This window comes from Parambassis ranga, chromosome 19, assembly GCF_900634625.1.
Source record: "Parambassis ranga chromosome 19, fParRan2.1, whole genome shotgun sequence".
Lineage (NCBI taxonomy): Eukaryota > Metazoa > Chordata > Actinopteri > Ambassidae > Parambassis > Parambassis ranga.
The window spans coordinates 11,923,523-11,943,255 of record NC_041039.1 but is presented as its reverse complement, the minus strand read 5'-3'; the positions used below and the strand labels follow the sequence as shown (position 1 = coordinate 11,943,255).

The 19,733-nt window shown below is 42.6% G+C and overlaps 2 protein-coding genes across 4 annotated transcripts; both read left to right on the top strand.

Annotated features, from left to right (window-relative positions):
• The first annotated feature begins 282 nt into the window (after positions 1 to 282).
• On the top strand, positions 283 to 5,305 carry LOC114451580 (serine/threonine-protein phosphatase alpha-2 isoform-like). The gene is made up of 7 exons (XM_028430320.1): positions 283 to 701; positions 1,579 to 1,710; positions 2,160 to 2,390; positions 2,818 to 2,922; positions 3,860 to 4,083; positions 4,217 to 4,351; positions 4,434 to 5,305. The coding sequence occupies exons 1-7, from the start codon at positions 647 to 649 to the stop codon at positions 4,527 to 4,529; spliced, it is 978 nt and encodes a 325-aa protein (XP_028286121.1). The 5' UTR covers positions 283 to 646; the 3' UTR covers positions 4,530 to 5,305.
• Positions 5,306 to 10,849: 5,544 nt separating this feature from the next.
• Positions 10,850 to 19,419, top strand: atp2a1l (ATPase sarcoplasmic/endoplasmic reticulum Ca2+ transporting 1, like). Of its 3 annotated transcripts, XM_028431843.1 has the most exons (24): positions 10,850 to 11,133; positions 11,840 to 11,857; positions 11,989 to 12,071; positions 12,870 to 12,974; positions 13,512 to 13,650; positions 14,127 to 14,207; positions 14,286 to 14,371; positions 14,460 to 14,757; positions 14,850 to 15,016; positions 15,096 to 15,184; positions 15,275 to 15,377; positions 15,457 to 15,588; positions 15,666 to 15,782; positions 15,865 to 16,083; positions 16,157 to 16,268; positions 16,381 to 16,604; positions 16,696 to 16,916; positions 17,008 to 17,210; positions 17,298 to 17,383; positions 17,472 to 17,605; positions 17,684 to 17,801; positions 17,909 to 18,026; positions 18,283 to 18,328; positions 19,115 to 19,419. In XM_028431843.1, exons 1-23 carry the CDS (start codon positions 11,016 to 11,018, stop codon positions 18,285 to 18,287), a joined length of 2,976 nt encoding a protein of 991 aa, XP_028287644.1. In that variant the 5' UTR covers positions 10,850 to 11,015; the 3' UTR covers positions 18,288 to 18,328; positions 19,115 to 19,419. The 3 variants fall into 3 exon arrangements, with proteins under 3 accessions (XP_028287644.1, XP_028287641.1, XP_028287643.1); XM_028431840.1 differs by lacking the exon at positions 18,283 to 18,328; XM_028431842.1 differs by lacking the exons at positions 18,283 to 18,328; positions 19,115 to 19,419 and having other exon boundaries at positions 17,909 to 18,034.
• The last annotated feature ends 314 nt before the right edge of the window (positions 19,420 to 19,733 follow it).

The following is a 19,733-nucleotide window of genomic DNA, read 5'->3' as shown; positions in this document are numbered from 1 at the left end:
CTGCGCAACAAATACAACGCAATACAATCACGAATATTTGAGTAAATGTGGACAATGTGCTTCATGGAACACTGTTTCATCAAATGATCAATTCATAACGATTAAAACACCTAACAAACCAGAGAAAGATGGCCATTTTTATGTTGTAGTTTGAGATAAGTAAATACTTATTGACGTTGGAAACAACCAATAAAAGAGAAGATTGGGTGCCCCAAGACCCGCCTATAAGTAAAACTAACCAATGAGGGTACGACAACAGTCAAGCCACTTCCGTTCAGCCTCTCTTTCAGCTAACGCTCGTCTAGCCTTTTTTTTGTCGATGGCATGGTGCTAGTAGCTACGGTAGGAGCAGCATTGTCACGAGAAAATACGATTTGTTGAGACTGAATTTGGACGTCTAATGGGAAATATCTAACTAATGCGATTTCCCGAAATACATGTCAGCCTTTACATCTTTGACAATTCAGCTTCCAGCCTCAAATTTTGAGGTTGCCAATTCTGCCCCAAGGTTAGCTAGCTAGCGGGCTAAGGATAGCCGATTAACGCTAAACTAGTTTGGCTAACGGGAACTCGGTGTCTAGTTTACAGTCATTAATTCTTGTGTTTGTTGGAGCCAATTAAAAGCTGATCAGAAGAGGGGAATAGAATGGCAGAAGCCGATAAGTTGAACATCGACTCTATCATACAGCGTCTGCTGGAAGGTAAGACTCCGTATTTCGCTCGATATTTATTCACCGAGGTAGCCATTTTAGCTAACGGGCTAGACAACGATAGCCGCCAAAGCTCTGTTATCAAATTGACTTCATCTCTTGTTTCTTGCTAGTGATGCATAGAATTTAACTCGTACAGCGACTTTGTTATCGCTTACGGATGTTCGGTAAAATCCATTTGGCAGGAAAATGAAGTGTTATTCAGATTTGACGGCACATAATACATTGTTTAATCCAAATGTATGGCGCCGGTCGAGAAGGCATAAAAACGTTTGTCTTTGTGAGAGTTGGTGTCTTTAACCTTGCATTGTCTCTTTAACGTAATGTACGTTTTGCATTTTGTTTGTTTAAAATATACTATTTAGTTATTGTGTGCATTCATTAAACCTATATGTAGTTTTCCAGATCTGTATATTAAGTCGTTATATTTAAGCTTTTTTTACTCGACATCGCAATAAAGCTCCATGTAGAAAATCTCTCTGCGTGTTACCAGAAAGAGATGAGTTGTTTTGATATCCATCATTTATGAGGGCAGCCTCATCATTCTTTTTTGGCAGAATAATGGGTCATCTGGGATTATCAATAAAATTGTAGCTATACAACTAATGTTTGTTGAATTTTATCCATGGCTTGTGGGGGGGTTGTCGTTTTTTTTCTTCCACGGAGGAAACAAACATTTATTGTGCACAAAAAAATCCATTGCAGCATGAATTTCCCAATTTTCTAACCAAAAAGATAACTCTTGAATACCCCTGCCACAACATAAGGTTAAAATCATTGGTCCACTTCCTATAAAGCTATGTAAATCTGCCTTCCATGGGTTTTTGTTTGTGTTGCACTGTTGATCACCTTTTTCTGTTCTCCACAGTGAAAGGCTCCAGACCTGGCAAAAATGTTCAGCTGACAGAGAATGAAATTCGTGGTCTCTGTCTCAAATCCCGGGAGATCTTCCTTAGCCAGCCAATCCTGCTCGAACTTGAGGCGCCCCTCAAGATTTGTGGTGAGGCTTAGTCGTGTTCTTTAGAGTTGAGGAAATTCACAACTGTGGTCGCACAGCATTTAGCTTAGATTGCTGGACTATGAGAAGGCTTGCATTCACTCAGTGCTGTGTATTCATGTAAGAACCTTACATATTTTCATTGTCACACTTAACTGTAAACTGTCTGTGAAGAGAAACTGGTGCCAGTACGGTGCTGTTTTCCTCTTAAAATTTCCGAGGAGTTTCCTTCTTGTGTCATATTGCTGATCCCACAAACATTTTAGTGTTTTGTTTTAAAGAAGAGTGACAGTGAACTTGAATAACTTTTAATTAGAACAATGCATTTCCAAACTAACCAGAAGTGTTGTGTTACCACCTCCATCGAGCTTCCCTACCCTTTGTTGTGCACATACACACAGCGTGATAATCACACCTTGGTGTTTCCACTCTAATACTGATCATCTCTCCAGGTGATGTTCATGGGCAGTACTATGACCTGCTGCGACTGTTTGAATATGGAGGTTTCCCACCAGAGAGCAACTACCTGTTCCTGGGGGACTATGTGGACAGAGGCAAGCAGTCCCTGGAGACCATCTGCCTGCTCCTGGCTTACAAGATCAAATACCCAGAAAACTTCTTTCTGCTGAGAGGAAACCATGAGTGCGCATCCATTAACAGAATATACGGCTTCTATGATGAGTGTAAGTCACATGACGTGCACATATATTGATCCTAGCGATTTACCGGCAGTTGACCACTACAAGCCGAATGTCTAAATTGAAGACAGAGATTTACATTGTATGATTGTTGAGAACACTAAACATCTTTCTCACTGCATCGGTTGTTATGAAAAGTATTTACCCAACATTTCCAGTAAATTGTGAATCTGAGCTCTTTTAAACCAGATGGTGAAGGTGATATATTAATAGTAACCAAAGCACATATTAAAGACCTCTTAGCACACCTAGCTTCAGGCTGAGGAGCAGGATCAGACCAGTGATTAACCATGTGCTTTTTCTTCTTTTCACATAGCCAGGATTATGTAAAATGTGACGCAATAGGTGCAACTCATTTTATTAGTCTTGAGATTAGATTGTGACTAAAGTGAATTCTATTTTCCTCCTGTAGGTAAAAGGCGATACAACATAAAGCTGTGGAAGACCTTCACTGACTGCTTCAACTGTTTGCCTGTTGCAGCCATTGTTGATGAGAAGATTTTCTGTTGCCATGGAGGTATCCCCATCAAACAGTTCATTTGGCTTCTGTCCCGTGCTCACACACAAGCTCGCCCCTGTTCTGTTGTTTCTGTCAACAAAATGGTCAAAGGCCATGGCAAATCTGTGTGGGATCTTCATATTCTTGTTTGACTATATTTAAACCCTGTTATCAACAGACATGGCTCTAGATGTACACAGGTACAACCAGCTGTGTCTCTGCTGGACTGAATGTCCAAGTTTGTCAGATGTCTTTCAAGTCTAATTATGTAGGATTTAATTTTGGATTAAAAACTTCACACCCATGCAGTATGTATACTATGTATACTACAATCAGAATACCAAAGAGACCCCAAGGATCCAGACAATGTGACACAAACAGCCAGTCATGACTGTCTCATGTCTGTGGGAGCCACTACACAAAAAAGTAAACAGGCACTGATAATCATGAGGGTGAATTCCACCTCCTGCGTATAAGGTTACATAAGAGAGGGCACACACAGTAAGGATATTATGTGTTTCCTGGAGTTAATTGTTTATTGAGCACGTAGCGGCTAAAGGCCAGAGTTGTTTTTATCATGTAAATGTTGTGATTGTTGTGATTTTTTTTTTTTTTTTTTGTTGCTTGTTTGTTTTTGTTTATCATTTAGTCAACAAAAGACTACAAATCTCCAGTACCAAAGAATCCCCTTTTACATTTTGTTGATGTTTTATTAGACCAAGAAAACCCAAACAATTTTAGTTTTTCATTAAACAAGATAAGATTCTTTAGCTTTGCCAATCCTTAAAGCATCTGCTGCAGCTATGTGGGCTTTTCTGTTGCTCCTAACATCCTGTAGAATTTTCTGTTTTTGCCAAGCTAGTCTGAAATGAAAGCAAGCTGTAAAGTAACACATTGTGTAACGTCACATGCTAAATTTATTTTTCCTGCCGTCTGACCTTAAACTCTTTTCCAGGCCTATCCCCAGACCTCCAGTCTATGGAGCAGATTCGAAGGGTCATGCGCCCCACTGATGTACCTGACCAGGGCCTCCTCTGCGATCTTCTGTGGGCTGACCCGGATAAGGATGTGCTGGGCTGGGGCGAGAACGACCGTGGCGTCTCCTTCACTTTTGGTGCCGACGTGGTCACAAAGTTTCTCCACAAACATGACATGGATCTCATTTGTCGAGCCCATCAGGTCAGTGAGAAAACTCATGGGTTATATGTAAGATATTTAGCTTTATAACATTTTGTTAATTTGCCCATATTTCATGTTTCAATTGGGTTTTATTTGTTTATATTTTTAAAAAGATGTGATGTTTGTGTTTTAGGTGGTTGAGGACGGATATGAATTCTTTGCTAAGAGGCAGCTGGTGACACTGTTCTCAGCCCCAAACTACTGCGGGGAGTTCGACAATGCCGGAGCCATGATGAGTGTAGATGAGACTCTCATGTGTTCATTCCAGGTAAAAAGAGCCCTCAGCCTAAACTGTCTTGAGATGTGATGTCCTGTCAGATGGCTGTATTTATCGGTTTTCCTTTCTACAGATTCTCAAACCCGCAGACAAGAAGCTGTTCTATGGTGGCGGTGGGGGAATGGGCTCAGGCCGCCCAGTCACTCCTCCCAGGAAAGCTAAGAAATGACACCAGTAGTTTGTCCTTGACCTCTGTCCCATCCCTCCTGCCCTCTCTACCTCTCTTCTCCTTTCTTTCACCAAACAGCCAGAAATCAAACCTATACCCAGGGCTTTTTTCCTTTTTTATCTGTACTTCTTAAAAACATTTAATGTTACGAATTGTCTGAGTGAGTGTGTGCGTGTGCAGACATGACGAACATGTCAGTCTGCAGGTGAGCATTAAAATCATGTGTGCACGTGTACATTTCGTGTGAGAGTATTAGAGATTTATACTTTCCCTTTTCTCTGACCACTCTTCCCGTGGAAAGGTTGAAACCACAGTGTCTGTCTGTACAGTACTTTGACTGAAAACGCAGGGTTTGGGAGACAGCGGGTGATTGCTGAATGATGAATTTAACAGCGAACCCCTGCCAGCAGGTGGTGTGTGTGTACTTTTAGAGGGTGGGTGGGAGGGGTATTTTGTTTTCCCTGTCCTGTGTACTGTAAAATCTCAAACACAGGTGTGTGCATGTATGCGTGTGCATGCAGCGCCTTGCTTGTTTGAGTGTGATAATGTCTTTGAACAGGGCCCAAGTGTGTCACCTTATCAGAGCAAGGATGGACACACACAAACACACACATACACACACATACATACATGCAGATAACTCAAGATTCATGAGCCAGAGCTGTAAAAACCCCCATACAGTTTAGGTTTGTACAGATTTGATTACTTGAAAGAGATTTTTTGTGAATTCGTTTTGTAGTCTTTCATCAAGTTGACCAATAAAGCGATAATCTGAACTCTGTCTGCGCCAATCATTTTTTTTCCATAAATGATAAGAGCTTTATGATGAGTCAATCTTCTCAGAGTTAGGTGTTGTCTTTATTACATTCACAGTCACATAGTTATAAAGTTCTATTTCATATAAAAAAAACCTGAAGATTTAACTGAATGAAGAACAAGTAGTTTATTATACGCAAAGATACATGACTAAAATATTTCTGTTAACCATCTATATTCACACCACAAACCCATGTACTGTTTGAATTGGAGCACAGTGACCTTTAGTCACAGAAATTGCTCCTGTCACTCTTTTTTTTTATGTCCAGTATGTCTGGGTGTGTTGGTTGTTCTCCACAGGGAGGCAGTGTTACGTTCCTTTGAGACAAAACTTCACAACTAAAAATGAGTTACATCTCCCCACCCCCTGGGGGGGAGGTTAACATTTCTTATGCACCACATGCTGAAACAAACCTGGTAGTGTATTGTTTGTGTGTAGAGGTATTTAGGAAACATGAAACATATTTTAATGAGTAATATTGACAGTGTTTGTGCAGGGCCAGTGTCTAAAACACTTCGGTGCTCATTCTATATTTATCAAAAAAGGATCTTGTTTCTTTCTAAGGCATTTCTCAGGCTCTTTTTACATTCGTTCATCTTCCTGTCACTAACACCTACAAGGCTCCCTGTCTGTCGTTTTGCCCTCCTTTTACAGGACGGGTGAGGAGAGAGTGCGTAGCTAAGAGGGCTGGCAAAAAAGAACACGTTTTGAATGGTCATATCCTGTTCTATACGGTGAAATTTAAAATAACTGCAACATTCAATAATGTGAAAACTGAAGCAACAATCATGTAAAAAGAAACTTATTATTAAAATGTTTGTTTCCTGAAAAAAACAACAGCAAAGTGATGCTCATGAAGATGCTTCAGACAGAAACATTTAAAGACATTCATCCATCCCTTCTCTCTCTCTCTCTCTCTCTCTCGCTCTCTCTCTCTCTCTCTCTTTCTCTTTAGGAGTACAATCCTCTACATTTATAGCAAGGCGATGGGGACTTTAGGTCACAATCTGTCAGAGACTGCATGGTCTCAGCTTCTGACCACTGCGCTTCTGTAGGATTATGTTTCTAAAGTCTGTGTCAGTGAGTCTTGAAAACTGAAATGTGAACTTCTTCCTGATGTGTGTGTGTGTGTGTGTGTGCAGATTTCTTGTGTTCAATAACACTTAAAAAGATAAAACACCACAGATTAAAGTCTGTTTTTACGGCTACGACATTCCCATAAGCTACAGCAATCACCACAGAAATAGTGTCCGGGTTAGATAAGAGCGACATACTCAAAATAGACAAGACACTGAAGATGTAGTATATTTTGTAGAGTTCATCTTTCAGTTGATACCAAATACTGTACATACTCGTTCACACTGCTATGCTGGCCTGACACAGTAAGCTGTTTAATTTATGACCACTATTATAAAACTACAGACAGATTTTGTGTCTGAGCCGTAAAAATGTAAAAAGGTATTTTAAAGCATCTTTCCCCTCTTCATGACATATCAAAGCTTTATACACCTTCCAAATCCTGGGAAAAAATATATTTTTATTGAACAGTGACTTGCTGTACATCTGCATTTAGGGATGTCTAAGCCACAGTAAAGATAAATTAACATTGCCCTCTAAAAATGCAGAGCCAACCAAGTAAAGGACACTCTAGTAAAATCTACTTTTGATCAACAGCTCACTTTCCTGGTGGCTCCCCTGTGGCTTATATAGTACAGCCTTAAGTGTGTGGAATGGTGTGAACAACCAGGAACTCTCAGGGCCCAATGTACCACAGTGGATACTGATGACACTGAGGAGTCAAATGTGTCCTCCGGCAGCATCACTTCTTCTTTTTTCCTAGTAAATGTTAGAAAGTCCGAGTCCAGGCCGAGTCCTGCGTTCTGAAATCAATAAAGCAGCAAAGCTGTTGTGGTGCCGTGCCGAGCAACACACTGTCACCTGCTCTATTTTTATCTCGCCAGGAATTCTGGATTCAGACACTCAGCTGCCATTTCTATTATTACTATTAGCTAATGCTGTAACAAGTACCCGGCTAACACCAACTCTGCAGATCCTTTATCCATAGCCTTATTGCCCAGTGGTAATTACTGTATGTCCTCACTGTCAATGAACATAACATGATATTAAATTTAATACTGTTAGGTCCAGTCCATATGGATGCAAGCAGGGATGTGCAGTGAGGATGAGTTTTGAGTCATTGTTTTATGGCTGCTTTATGGTTTCCTCCACTCCATTATGGCCCCATATCAACTATACATCACACACACTGCACAGCCCACAGGATGTGGTGTTAATGGCAATAACCTTCTTTAAAAAATATGTCAGTCTCTCGCTCCTCGTCTTTAAGTGACAAACGTCGGCTTGTCCCTCTCGCTTTGCTTACAGGCATGCAAGTCAGCAGAGACAGACTTAGTTGCGTAAGGCAGCCCTCGGTACAGCTGCACCACCATGGTGCTTAACACTTGTACAGAGGGAACACGAATAAAGTTCACAAGCAGAGGGAGGGAGCGTGAGCTTGATGGGTTGAGGCGGCACATGGTGATCCCTCAGCCTGGCACAAGGGCGTGGTGGTGTGTTAGCACTACAGTGGGTGCTGGAGGTGATGGGTGTCCCAGCTTGCAGGGGTTTACGCTGTAGTAGTCCCCACACGCACACTTCGGAGCTAGACAGAGGCGGAAGATGGAGGGGAGCGAGGGAGAAACCTTATCCTTCTGGGATATTGAGTTAAATGTCACTGCTCAGCCCTGAGGGAGACACTGACAGGCCGACCCCTATCACAGTCCCCAAATCTCAGAGGTCAGAACGGCCGTATGACAGCTGAGGCCTGGAGAATGACGGGCTGAAATGGAGATGGGACACGGGCAGAACAAATATAAAATGTTTTAACAACAACAAAAAGTTCATGTAATGTGAAGCTAGTGCCAACATTTTTGTCTATTTAAATTCTGGGTAATATTTGACATTAGTGGAGATGGATGGATTGTCACTGCTGTGTGATTGTAGGTTTATGTTATTGTCATAAAACTAAAAGAAAATCACCTGACTCAAACCTTTGCATATAAAAAAATAAATCTGACGGAGCTGTGTATGCAGCTTACGAAAGAAAAGAGACCCTTTAATTCTGCTGCCACTTAAAATATACAGTGTTTGTTCCATGGCAGGTGGTCACCAGCTGCTGAGTGGAAACTCAAAAGCTGCCACAAAAACAACTTCCTTTTTTAGAAATTCTCTGTGGAGAAGCAGGAGCAGCTCACGTTTGTGTTGTACTGTACATTATGTAAAACAATGTCTTATTTATAAACGTCTATAAAAGGTTTGAAATATGGGACAATATTGCTCCAAACCATAAAACAATCATACTGATGACTAACTATAAAACACAAATAACAAAAAAAAGGGTTTAAATAAGATACGTTTTATTTCCAGACATGAGGATCTCTGTGATTTAGGGGGATTCATCATCAGCAGGGGAAGTCAGTGATAAACTGTTTCACAGTTTTCTCCTCTTTATCCACAATCTGTACATTAAAAAAGCATTAATAATTATATGCAATTAAGGTGTGTCACTAGGATGATGTATTCTTCTAGGCTCGGAGATTAGCCAGTACCTTATGCATTTGGATTCCTGCAGAAATCAGAAACACTAAGATTATTTCTCTTTTCAACCAACATATCAATTATTTTAGGACAAGGGAACAGGAGGTACTAAAATCTTATTTTCAGGTTTTATGACCTAATTATGACATTAAGGTTCTTTTCAACTAATTTGTTTAAATAACAATAAGCAGGATTTTTGAAGGCAGCTATTAAAGATAGTATATGTAACCAGGGTGGTGCAAAAGTCACACTGAAGTTACAGTTATGTATGTTTGTTTTTATCTTATAGTATTATATATATATATATATATATAGCATTATTTTTACTTGTTTGTTGATAGCATCTGAAATTTGAAAACCGTTACAATAGCAATGTTTTGTAGCAACAATAAAAATGTAGAAAATCAACTTAAGTTGAGTTGAAAACATTTGTCACTTCAGTGGCAGTGAAGTGTTTTATTACCCTTACAGTATGTGAAGTCACAGGTGGTGCTCTCTGAGGACTTCAGCTACTCAGGTCCAGTTTGTTTGACCTGATTTTTATTTGTATTGTTTTGTTGATCATTCAGTTTGACTTTTTGTGGCGTTTGTGATGAAACTTCTTGTCTCTCCTGATGACTCTGCAGACATTGAACTGCCGAAGATATACCTTAAAGATTCTGAATGCAATGTGTGAAAAACATGATGTGGTAAATAAATAGACTGCTGTAAAAAAAAAAGTGTGACCTGCAGTGGCTGTCAAACGTGCTGAGGAGTGACCACTGCTGCTCCTGCAGGGACACCTGTTGGTTTATTGATTAGCAACAGCAACTTGAATTCCTGCCTACAGAAAGCTCTGCACCACCCAGCAGCCTGTTTACTGCTGTTAAAACAAGTAGTAAATCAATCTGGATCTGTGCTGAGTCAACAAGTTTGTCTTGTTGTTTTTCCAGAAATGTTCAAACACTTAAATTAAACAGACTAAGTTGAGAGATTGTAGATTCAGGGGTTCTGTTGCTGATAACACACTCAGCCACAAGAGGCCATTGTGCCTCACTGAATAACAGTTTGAGAGAGGATCTACTTAAGCTGCACTATATCTCCCTGCTGCCTTCCCTTCCTCATAAAAAAAGAGAAATAAAACCTGATCCGGCTGTATCTGCAGCCGGGGCTTCTCCTCTGTGGTGCGATAGTATGTCACGCTCTTGGCATTCCTGTCCTCTAACGATCATTCCTCTACTACTCACTCACTTTCCTCTTTCCTCTTATCATTCCTATGTCTTACTTAACCTGGGTTCTGATCAGGCCCGGTATAAGGAGGTATTGTCTGTGGGAAACTTTAAAATAACTGAACTTATGTCAGCAACTGCAGAAGATGCAAAGTGTCTTTCTTGGAGAACTTCATGTGTCAATGTGCCGACATGTCAAACCCACATTCTGCATGTAAACATGCCAGCTAATTCTTGTACTAAATAATTCACTCAATCTCTCTCTCTCTTTCTATGTCTCTGGCTCGGCCACCTTCCTCAGCAGAAACCAGTTGAGCCGTCACTCAATGTGCCCCCCGCCCCCCTCTGGATGATCTCCTGTCTCACCCTCTCACCTTCTCCCTTCTTCTTATTCCACTGACCATGCATGTTCCAAAAACAGATCTCATTTTCATCCATGGTACACCGACCCTCCCTCCCTCCCTCCAGACCCTCTCCACTACTGCTTTACCTCCTGTCCAAATCCAAGCCTTGTCCCCCCAGTTCCTGTCCAAGTCCACCATCTCACCTCCCTTTTGCTCCACCTCGAACCCCACCCTCACACTCCCCCCCAACCCCTCCCCACAATGCCCATCCATGCTGGAATTTGGAGGCGTGGGTCAGTGGGGTGTCCACCAATCCTGAAGCTTTTGGTGGTATAAAATCCTGAGCATGCATGTGCTTATTCGCTCTTTCTGTCAGACCAGCACTCCTGAATTGGAGGGTGCCACACTTCTAGGTAAGGGTGGTGGACCAAGGGTGTAAACTGCAGAGAACAACAACAAGAAGTAAAAAGAGCGCGGATAGGCACGGTTAGTCGGCCAATCCATCGTCCATTCAGAAAGGATGGAGAACGCACACACAAAGACCCCGGCAGAATGCCTGGCTTACTTCGGGGTGAACGAGAACACCGGCCTCTCTCCTGACCAGTTCAAGAAGAACCTGGACAAGTATGGCTACAATGGTGAGAGAGTGGGCAACAGGGATGGGGTGGGATGGTCTGATGGAACATCTCAGAAAGAAACTGAAGGCCACAAGTTGTCTTGTCAAGGAAACATCTCAGTGTTTGTGTTCAGAAAGCTCCATAAAGAGCAACAATCTCTGCTAAGATCATTTCTGGAACACACAGTGGGTTGAGCTTCTGCATGGGATGCTTTTTTAGAGAGGAGCTGCAACAGCTGGTAGAAATGCAGAGACACTGAGAAGCAGAGACTTTGGGGGCTTTGAAAAGCTATTTAAAGATAGCCAAAGAAGATGGCTGGAGAGCGAGAGAGACAGGTGACGGCTCAAGAAGCTTCCTGGGTGATATATGGGGTGGGCGTTAACAGAAAAGGTGGATAATTTTAGGCCTGGGAAACATGGGGAGGTCCCTAGATGGCTTATGGCTAAATGATCTGAATGCTAATCAATAATAATTGGAATGGCAAATTATATTGCAATAGTGATGTTGCTTTGAGACAAGCTGCTTTTGGTTTAGTGCTTCATGAAGGCCTCAAACAGAGGCTATCGGTACAGTACAATGGTCTTACAACTGTTTAGTTTAATGACCATTTTTAATCAAGCTCGTGGTCACATTTATCATCATAGACCAAAAAATGTTCTCTGAAAATGTTAACTGACGACTATCTTTTTTTTCTTTTCTTCTTCTCTTTACCTTTGTCCATCACCAGAGCTGCCCGCTGAGGAGGGTAAGTGCAGCTACATTCACCCCAGACACAATCATTACTGCATTTTGATTGGTTTAATCCCACAATGACATCAGCAAAAACACAAAAAAACTGCTTATGGTTCCTCTAATATTTGTCCTTATGTTGATCAGGTAAGAGCATCTGGGAGCTGATCATTGAGCAGTTTGAGGACTTGCTTGTCAGGATCCTGCTGCTGGCTGCCTGCATCTCTTTTGTAAGTATAACTTAAATCCCGGCAGCCATTTTAAACTGCAGGCATTCCTCTCATGTTCATTTTAAACCCAAGCAGACGTAATAGTAGCAACAAATTCCTCGAGACTCTGTCACGTGGGAGCAAACTTCCAGGTTTTCACTCAAGCAAAGCCTTCAGATATGAGGTATCCATCAGCTAATTTTACATGATTTATTGGAATCTTGATTGGCATTAATTGCATTTAATTTAAACCTCATCACATGAACAAATCCATCACTACTTTATGGCCACTTTGTGAAGACGACTTCTGCTCCCCCTCCTCCCCCTCTGTGTATTTTTGAGGACGACAACTTGAGAGGAGGGAAGACAGATTGCATGGGCTTGTAGGAGGTGTATTAATTCCTACGACCAGTTTTCACCCCTTCGGCCAGCTGTCATGATGTGGCCTTAGAAGGCGAATATTGAGGAGCCAGTGAGAGACGGGGGGTCAGGGAAGTCTAGGGGGGCTAAAGGGGTAAGGGTTTATTTTAAGAAAGCCTCCAAGCTGAAGAGAGAAACTGAATCCTTCGGGAAAGGTCAGGCCTGAAGGAAGGAACGAAGGGCCTCCTCAGGAAGAGGGATGAGCCGGTGCAAGGCCAAATTAATTACAATCATGCAGTCATGATATAAAACATGATTAAAATGGAATGAGTACATTTTTCATATTTTCATGTGTTTCAACTCATAGTTAAACCACCAAAAGCCTGTTTTCCAGACATCAGACACACGTGATTTTGTGTCCACTACACTGACATACTCTTCTTTATGTTTGACCCTCAGGTGCTGGCCTGGTTCGAGGAAGGTGAGGAGACCATCACTGCCTTCGTGGAACCCTTCGTCATCCTTCTTATCCTCATCGCTAATGCTGTCGTTGGAGTGTGGCAGGTCAGTGACGAGGCATTGAGCAATAAGAAACACTATCCGCAGTACACAGGTGTCAGTTACAGACCAGCGGTTGCTCAATTGATGTCACAATTTACCCTCAGAATAGTTTTTATATTGAGCAAATCTATAGTAAACAATATTACTTACTTTTCTTGCAAATGTGCCAATGCGGGCATCTACGTCGATAAATAACTGATAAATGTTATCACTCTAAATATTGCCGATTATTATTAAATTATAAGCACCAATTTCCACACAGTTTATCTGCTGTTATAAGAATATGTGAGAGCCCAAGATAGTTCACATCAGATAACAGATGTGACCTACTCATGTATCATCAGTAACTTGTGTAGCGCTCTGTAATTGCTGTGTATAATGACTCAAAGCCTCTTAGAGGACATTGCCAACGCCTGACCAAGGACAAAATGAGTATAACTTACATTCAGGCAAGGATAAGCGGGCGTGCTTACATCTATCAATGTGACACAGAGACTTCAGTTTACTTCCACCTCTTATAATAATTTATGACTCCCACAGGAGCGTAATGCTGAAAGTGCCATCGAGGCTCTCAAGGAGTACGAGCCTGAGATGGGCAAAGTCTACCGTTCTGACAGAAAGAGTGTGCAGAGGATCAAGGCCAGAGAAATTGTCCCCGGTGACATCGTGGAGGTGTCTGGTGAGAAACGTTCACTGTCTAATTAACAACACACATTCAGGATGTCAAAGCCTGGTGGCTCTTTAAGGCAACATGAGAGAGGCCGGGCAGAGCAGCACCGCTGTGAAAACATGCTGACTGTAGGAAAACAACATCATGAGTATAAATACCCTCAGCAGCACCTGCCGCACCTCTTCTCCCCCTCTGCCTCTGTTCATTTGTCAGTGCACACCTGTTGCCTCTCTAGCCTCACCCCCACACATGTGTGGCTCAATCTCATTGGTCAAAGAATGTGTCGGTTCAAGTTGTGCATCATTATGAGATCCATGGATTAAATACAGAAATCTAGCTGGTGCTTATTTTGGGAATAATCAATTGTATAACAAGTAGTATCATTTCTCATAGTGCCCACAAATATACACCACCAACATGCCTTATTGTTAATTATTGTGACAGTTCAGTCAGTGTTAATGATGACTTCTCTGTGACTCCCACAGTTGGTGACAAAGTCCCCGCTGACATCAGGATTGTTTCCATCAAGTCCACCACCCTGCGTGTTGACCAGTCCATCCTTACTGGTACGATTTGCTATAAAATACGTTTTTCTGTTCTACCTGCAGGATAATTTCTGAATTAATCCTCTTTTTCAATCTCAGGTGAGTCCGTCAGTGTGATCAAGCACACCGAGTCTGTTCCCGACCCCAGAGCCGTCAACCAGGACAAGAAGAACATGCTTTTCTCTGTAAGTATGGCACCTCTAATCTTTGTTTTTCCTCTTCTTCCTTACCTCCTTTCTCTACATCACTTGACATTTTTTCCGTCTTCTGCAGGGCACCAACATCGCTGCTGGCAAGGCCATTGGTGTGGCTATTGCTACTGGAGTCTCCACTGAGATTGGCAAGATCCGTGACCAGATGGCTGCCACAGAGCCCGAGAAGACTCCTCTGCAGGCCAAGCTGGATGAGTTTGGCGAGCAGCTGTCCAAGGTTATCTCCCTGATCTGCGTTGCTGTCTGGGCCATCAACATTGGCCACTTCAATGACCCCGTCCACGGAGGCTCATGGATCCGTGGTGCTGTCTACTACTTCAAGATCGCTGTTGCTCTGGCTGTGGCTGCCATCCCTGAGGGTGAGCAAAATAAAGAGAAGAGGAAAAAACATGCTTCTTTTGTACAATTTGCATATTCTCCCCTTAACATTTCTCTCTAATGACTCTTGTAGGTCTGCCCGCTGTCATCACCACCTGCCTGGCTCTTGGTACCCGCCGTATGGCCAAGAAGAACGCCATTGTCAGAAGCCTGCCCTCTGTGGAGACCCTGGGCTGCACCTCCGTCATCTGCTCCGACAAGACTGGAACCCTCACCACCAACCAGATGTGTGTGACCAAGGTGGGTAAATAGTCAAAACACAGTTTGTGAAAACTACTTATACTGGTTCAGACATAATAAATGCTGTTGTCCTCCACAGATGTTCATTATCAAGACTGTTGATGGTGACCATGTTGACCTTGATGCCTTCGACATCTCTGGCTCCAAATACACCCCCGAGGGCGAGGTGTAAGTTAGCTTCATTATCACTCACTGTAGTCAGTCTTTGTTTTATGAATCACTTCTAATTTCTGTGTTTATTCACTCCTCGTCCATCAGTTCCCAGGGTGGCGCCAAGACCAACTGCAGTGCATATGACGGCCTTGTTGAGCTGTCCACCATCTGCGCCCTGTGCAATGACTCCTCTCTGGACTACAATGAGGTAAAGATCATTCTTAAGTCATGCTGCATCCTCCTCATCTTCCATGGTATGACACAGTCTCCTCATTTTTTATTTCCAGTCCAAGAAGATCTATGAGAAGGTTGGTGAGGCTACTGAGACCGCCCTGTGCTGCCTGGTTGAGAAGATGAATGTGTTCAACAGCAACGTGAAGAACCTGACCAAGATTGAGAGGGCCAACGCTTGCTGTGCCGTACGTTTATTCAGTCATTATACATGCTACAATTGTCAAAAAGCACAATTAGTCTTAACCCGCCTCTTTTTTAACAGGTGGTCAAACAGCTGATGAAGAAGAACTTCACTCTGGAGTTCTCCCGTGACAGGAAGTCCATGTCTGTGTACTGCACCCCTGCTAAGGGTGATGGTGGTGCCAAGATGTTTGTGAAGGTGAGGTCTAGGTTGTTTTCTTCATGCACTCTCAGCATTCTGTGTACATAAAAATCACAAAATAACCGTGTTTCCTTTACAGGGTGCCCCTGAGGGTGTGATTGACAGGTGCGCATATGTGCGTGTTGGAACAACCCGTGTCCCTCTGACCAACGCTATCAAGGAAAAGATCATGGCTGTCATCAGGGACTGGGGTACCGGCCGTGACACCCTGCGTTGCTTGGCCCTGGCCACCCGTGACACCCCTCTGAAGGTGGAGGAGATGAACCTTGAGGACTCCACCAAGTTTGCTGATTATGAGGTGAGAGCACAGCCACATGATGGACTTGATTATGGAATATTTGGATGCATAAAAACAACTCTTCTCCCTTCAGACTGACCTGACCTTCGTTGGTTGCGTGGGTATGCTGGATCCCCCTCGTAAGGAGGTTACTTGCTCCATCGAGCTTTGCAGAGCTGCTGGAATCCGTGTCATCATGATTACTGGTGAGTACTATGGATGGGTCTTATCATCTACATCTACACCGTGTCTTATTACATAGTGTTTTAATCCTGGATAGTTTGGAAATTTCAACTTTCTTTTTTCTCTGTATTTCAGGTGACAACAAGGGCACTGCCATCGCCATCTGCCGTCGTATTGGCATCTTCTCTGAGGATGAGGATGTTTCTGGCAAGGCTTACACCGGACGTGAGTTTGACGATCTCCCCAACCAGGAACAGACTGAGGCTGTGCGCAGAGCTTGCTGCTTTGCCCGTGTGGAGCCATCCCACAAGTCCAAGATTGTTGAGTTCCTGCAAGGTTTTGATGAGATTACTGCCATGGTAAGAGTTCAGCAATATCAGACATACACAGTTTATATGTAAGTTAAATTTCAGAAAGGGTATTAAAGATGTGTATCACCTCCAAACACAGACCGGTGATGGTGTGAACGATGCCCCTGCCCTGAAGAAGGCCGAGATCGGCATCGCCATGGGCTCTGGCACTGCCGTTGCCAAGTCTGCCTCTGAGATGGTCCTGGCTGACGACAACTTCTCTTCCATTGTGGCTGCTGTTGAGGAGGGCAGAGCTATCTACAACAACATGAAGCAGTTCATCCGCTACCTCATCTCCTCTAACGTTGGTGAGGTCGTCTGGTAAGTGGCCTGACTCAACTCAAACATACTCTTAATGCCAGCCATATTTTCTCTTTGACTTTGGCAAACTGAAGCTTTTCTTCGCCCTCAGTATTTTCCTGACTGCTGCTCTGGGTCTGCCTGAGGCTCTGATCCCTGTCCAGCTTCTGTGGGTCAACCTGGTGACTGACGGTCTGCCCGCCACTGCTCTGGGCTTCAACCCCCCTGATCTGGACATCATGGGCAAGCCCCCACGTTCCCCCAAGGAGCCTCTGATCTCTGGCTGGCTGTTCTTCAGATACATGGCTATTGGTGGTAAGTAGGACTACAGAGTATTTGTTTGGATTTGTACAAGTGCAGGAACTGCACTTACCAACACTGACAGTTACCTCTCCCTAATAGGATACGTCGGTGCAGCCACTGTTGGTGGTGCTGCCTGGTGGTTCCTGTACGACGAGTCTGGCCCCGGGGTCACCTACTACCAGCTGGTAAGTGACTGCATCTGTTTCAAGTTCCTATGTCACATTTAGACACCTGAGTATGGATGGTTGCTGATCTAACTTCTTCTCTGTGCAGTCTCATTTCATGCAGTGCCATGATGAGAACGAGGACTTTGCTGGCCTGGACTGCGAGATCTTTGAGGCCGCTCCTCCCATGACCATGGCTCTGTCTGTGCTGGTCACAATTGAGATGTGCAATGCTCTCAACAGGTACTGCTGCAAAGATTAGCTGTGTCCTATGATTGTTACTGCAGGTCTTTATTCTCATGATTCTCCTTCTTTTCTAAGCTTGTCTGAGAACCAGTCTCTGGTGCGCATGCCCCCATGGAGCAACTTCTGGCTGCTTTCCGCCATGACCCTGTCCATGTCTCTGCACTTCATGATCATCTATGTTGACCCTCTGCCCGTAAGATATCACATATTCACGCTCTCTCTGCAGCCTAAATCAGTAGCTGACCAATTAGATGTCACAGTTTTTGTTCTAACTTCCACTCTTTTGTGGCTCTCCTCCAGATGATCTTCAAGTTGACCCATCTGAACACAGAACAGTGGCTGGTGGTCCTGAAGCTTTCCTTCCCTGTCATCCTTATTGATGAGGTGCTGAAGTTCGTCGCCCGCAACTACGTTGAGTGTAAGTAGCACGTTTCATGTACATTTATTCTGTAAATGTTGATTTACCTTGTTTCATGATATAACACTTAACTTCTCCATGATTATTAATTAATGCTAATCTTTTGTAATCAATTGTTCATTAATATTTTAACAAAGTTCTATAATATCATCTATATACATCAATCCTTCATAAACCTGTTTTCATCTTCCTGATCATTTCATCATTAATAATCTATTCAGCATTAACTCACTAAACCGTTTTTGTTGACTTACAGGCTAAATTCAATCAATCCACCATCACTAGCCTGTAACTAAAGAAAGGTATCCCACAGTTCCACTGCTTGTGGCTCTTTCTCTGTGTATGTGTATGTGTTTGTAGTAGGCTACATTAGAGCAGATTTTGTCACCTACCTGTTGGCTGCATCTCTGAGGTCTCCCTACTGCTGCTTAAATAAATCTTGATAATTAAAAGTTGATATATATATATATGTGTGTGTGTGTGTGTGTGTGGGGAGATCCCAGAGTACAGCTGTGTGTTTGTGAGGTCCCCCTCTGAGCTCTCAGCTTGCTGTTATTTCTGGTCCTGACATCATGCGGGTGAGCTGTCAGCGTTAGCAAGAGAGTCTGTCTGGTTGTTTATGTCAGAGTAAAAGTGTCCCACAAAGCCCATAATGCATTTATAAGCAGTGTAAACATTTAATAAATGGTTTACAACATTTGTGTATTTGTGAGAAGACGGGCATGCAAGCACAGCCTCAGACCTACACTATTATGAGTTATAAACCATTTATTACATGTTTATATATAGCTTATAAATGAAACAGGAAGTGGGTTAAAGAAGAATTTAAATGTGATTGCAATCATTGTTCATGTGTCAGCTCTGGATAATCATTTTTGCCAGATATGTTTTTTTTAAATTCTCTTATTTTGCAGCATTTATGTGGAATCAAATTTGCACGGTTTGTCCTACCTAGAATTTTAGGCCTGATCCTCATTGTTAATCTTTGCATTATTCTTTGATCAGGGCTTTGTCTGTGTGTGATTAATGTCCTTTCTGTCCAAAGTTCCTTCTTCTCTCTCTGATTTCTTTTTTTTTCTCTCTGGCAGGTACAGAACTTAAATAGAGATGTAGAAGAAGAAGATCTTAAGAGAAAGAGGCGAAGAAGCAAGAGAAGATTACAACCAAAATGGGGAGCCATAGTGAGCCATCCTCTAAGAGAGAGGAAAAAATAGGAAAATGTACAAAAAAACAAAAAAAAACTTTTCGAAACCTACATAAAAATAGCCTAAATATAAGAAGGGAGATTAAATTAAAATCAAGGGAGGAATCTTTGATGATAAAGTATTAAAATATTTAAGATTTTATTCTAAGAAAAGTATGTATTAAAGGTGATTTTTTTGTTAACCTTGAATATTCTCAGCTGTTGTGTTTTTGTGTCCTCTGTCCATTTTCATATGATTGACTTTTCCATCGCATTACTTTTATTCTAGTCTTTTGTTGCTCGTGTCTCGTGCAGCCTCCCTGCTTTAGCTGGGCTCTGTACAGTGTGGTGTAGGGTTGCAGAATGACTTCATATGGGCAGGAAAAAAAAACACCACATGCCTCCAGCTGCCAGCGCTCTATAGGCACCATGTGGTCAGTGGACTCCGCTGGAGGTCTCATGACATAAAAATGGGCACGTCCACTTAGTCACAACACTTTTGGTCTTATATGTTGTTTACGTGA

Excerpts from the sequence above, each read along its gene's own strand:
- LOC114451580 (XM_028430320.1), top strand. The coding sequence starts at position 647 with ATGGCAGAAGCCGATAAGTTGAACATCGACTCTATCATACAGCGTCTG. Across the intron at positions 4,084-4,216 it reads TCATTTGTCGAGCCCATCAG|GTGGTTGAGGACGGATATGA; the intron begins GTCAGTGAGAAA and ends TTTGTGTTTTAG. Across the intron at positions 4,352-4,433 it reads CTCTCATGTGTTCATTCCAG|ATTCTCAAACCCGCAGACAA; the intron begins GTAAAAAGAGCC and ends TCCTTTCTACAG.
- atp2a1l (XM_028431840.1), top strand. The coding sequence starts at position 11,016 with ATGGAGAACGCACACACAAAGACCCCGGCAGAATGCCTGGCTTACTTC. Across the intron at positions 16,917-17,007 it reads AACGTTGGTGAGGTCGTCTG|TATTTTCCTGACTGCTGCTC; the intron begins GTAAGTGGCCTG and ends CTTCGCCCTCAG. Across the intron at positions 17,211-17,297 it reads CAGATACATGGCTATTGGTG|GATACGTCGGTGCAGCCACT; the intron begins GTAAGTAGGACT and ends TCTCCCTAATAG.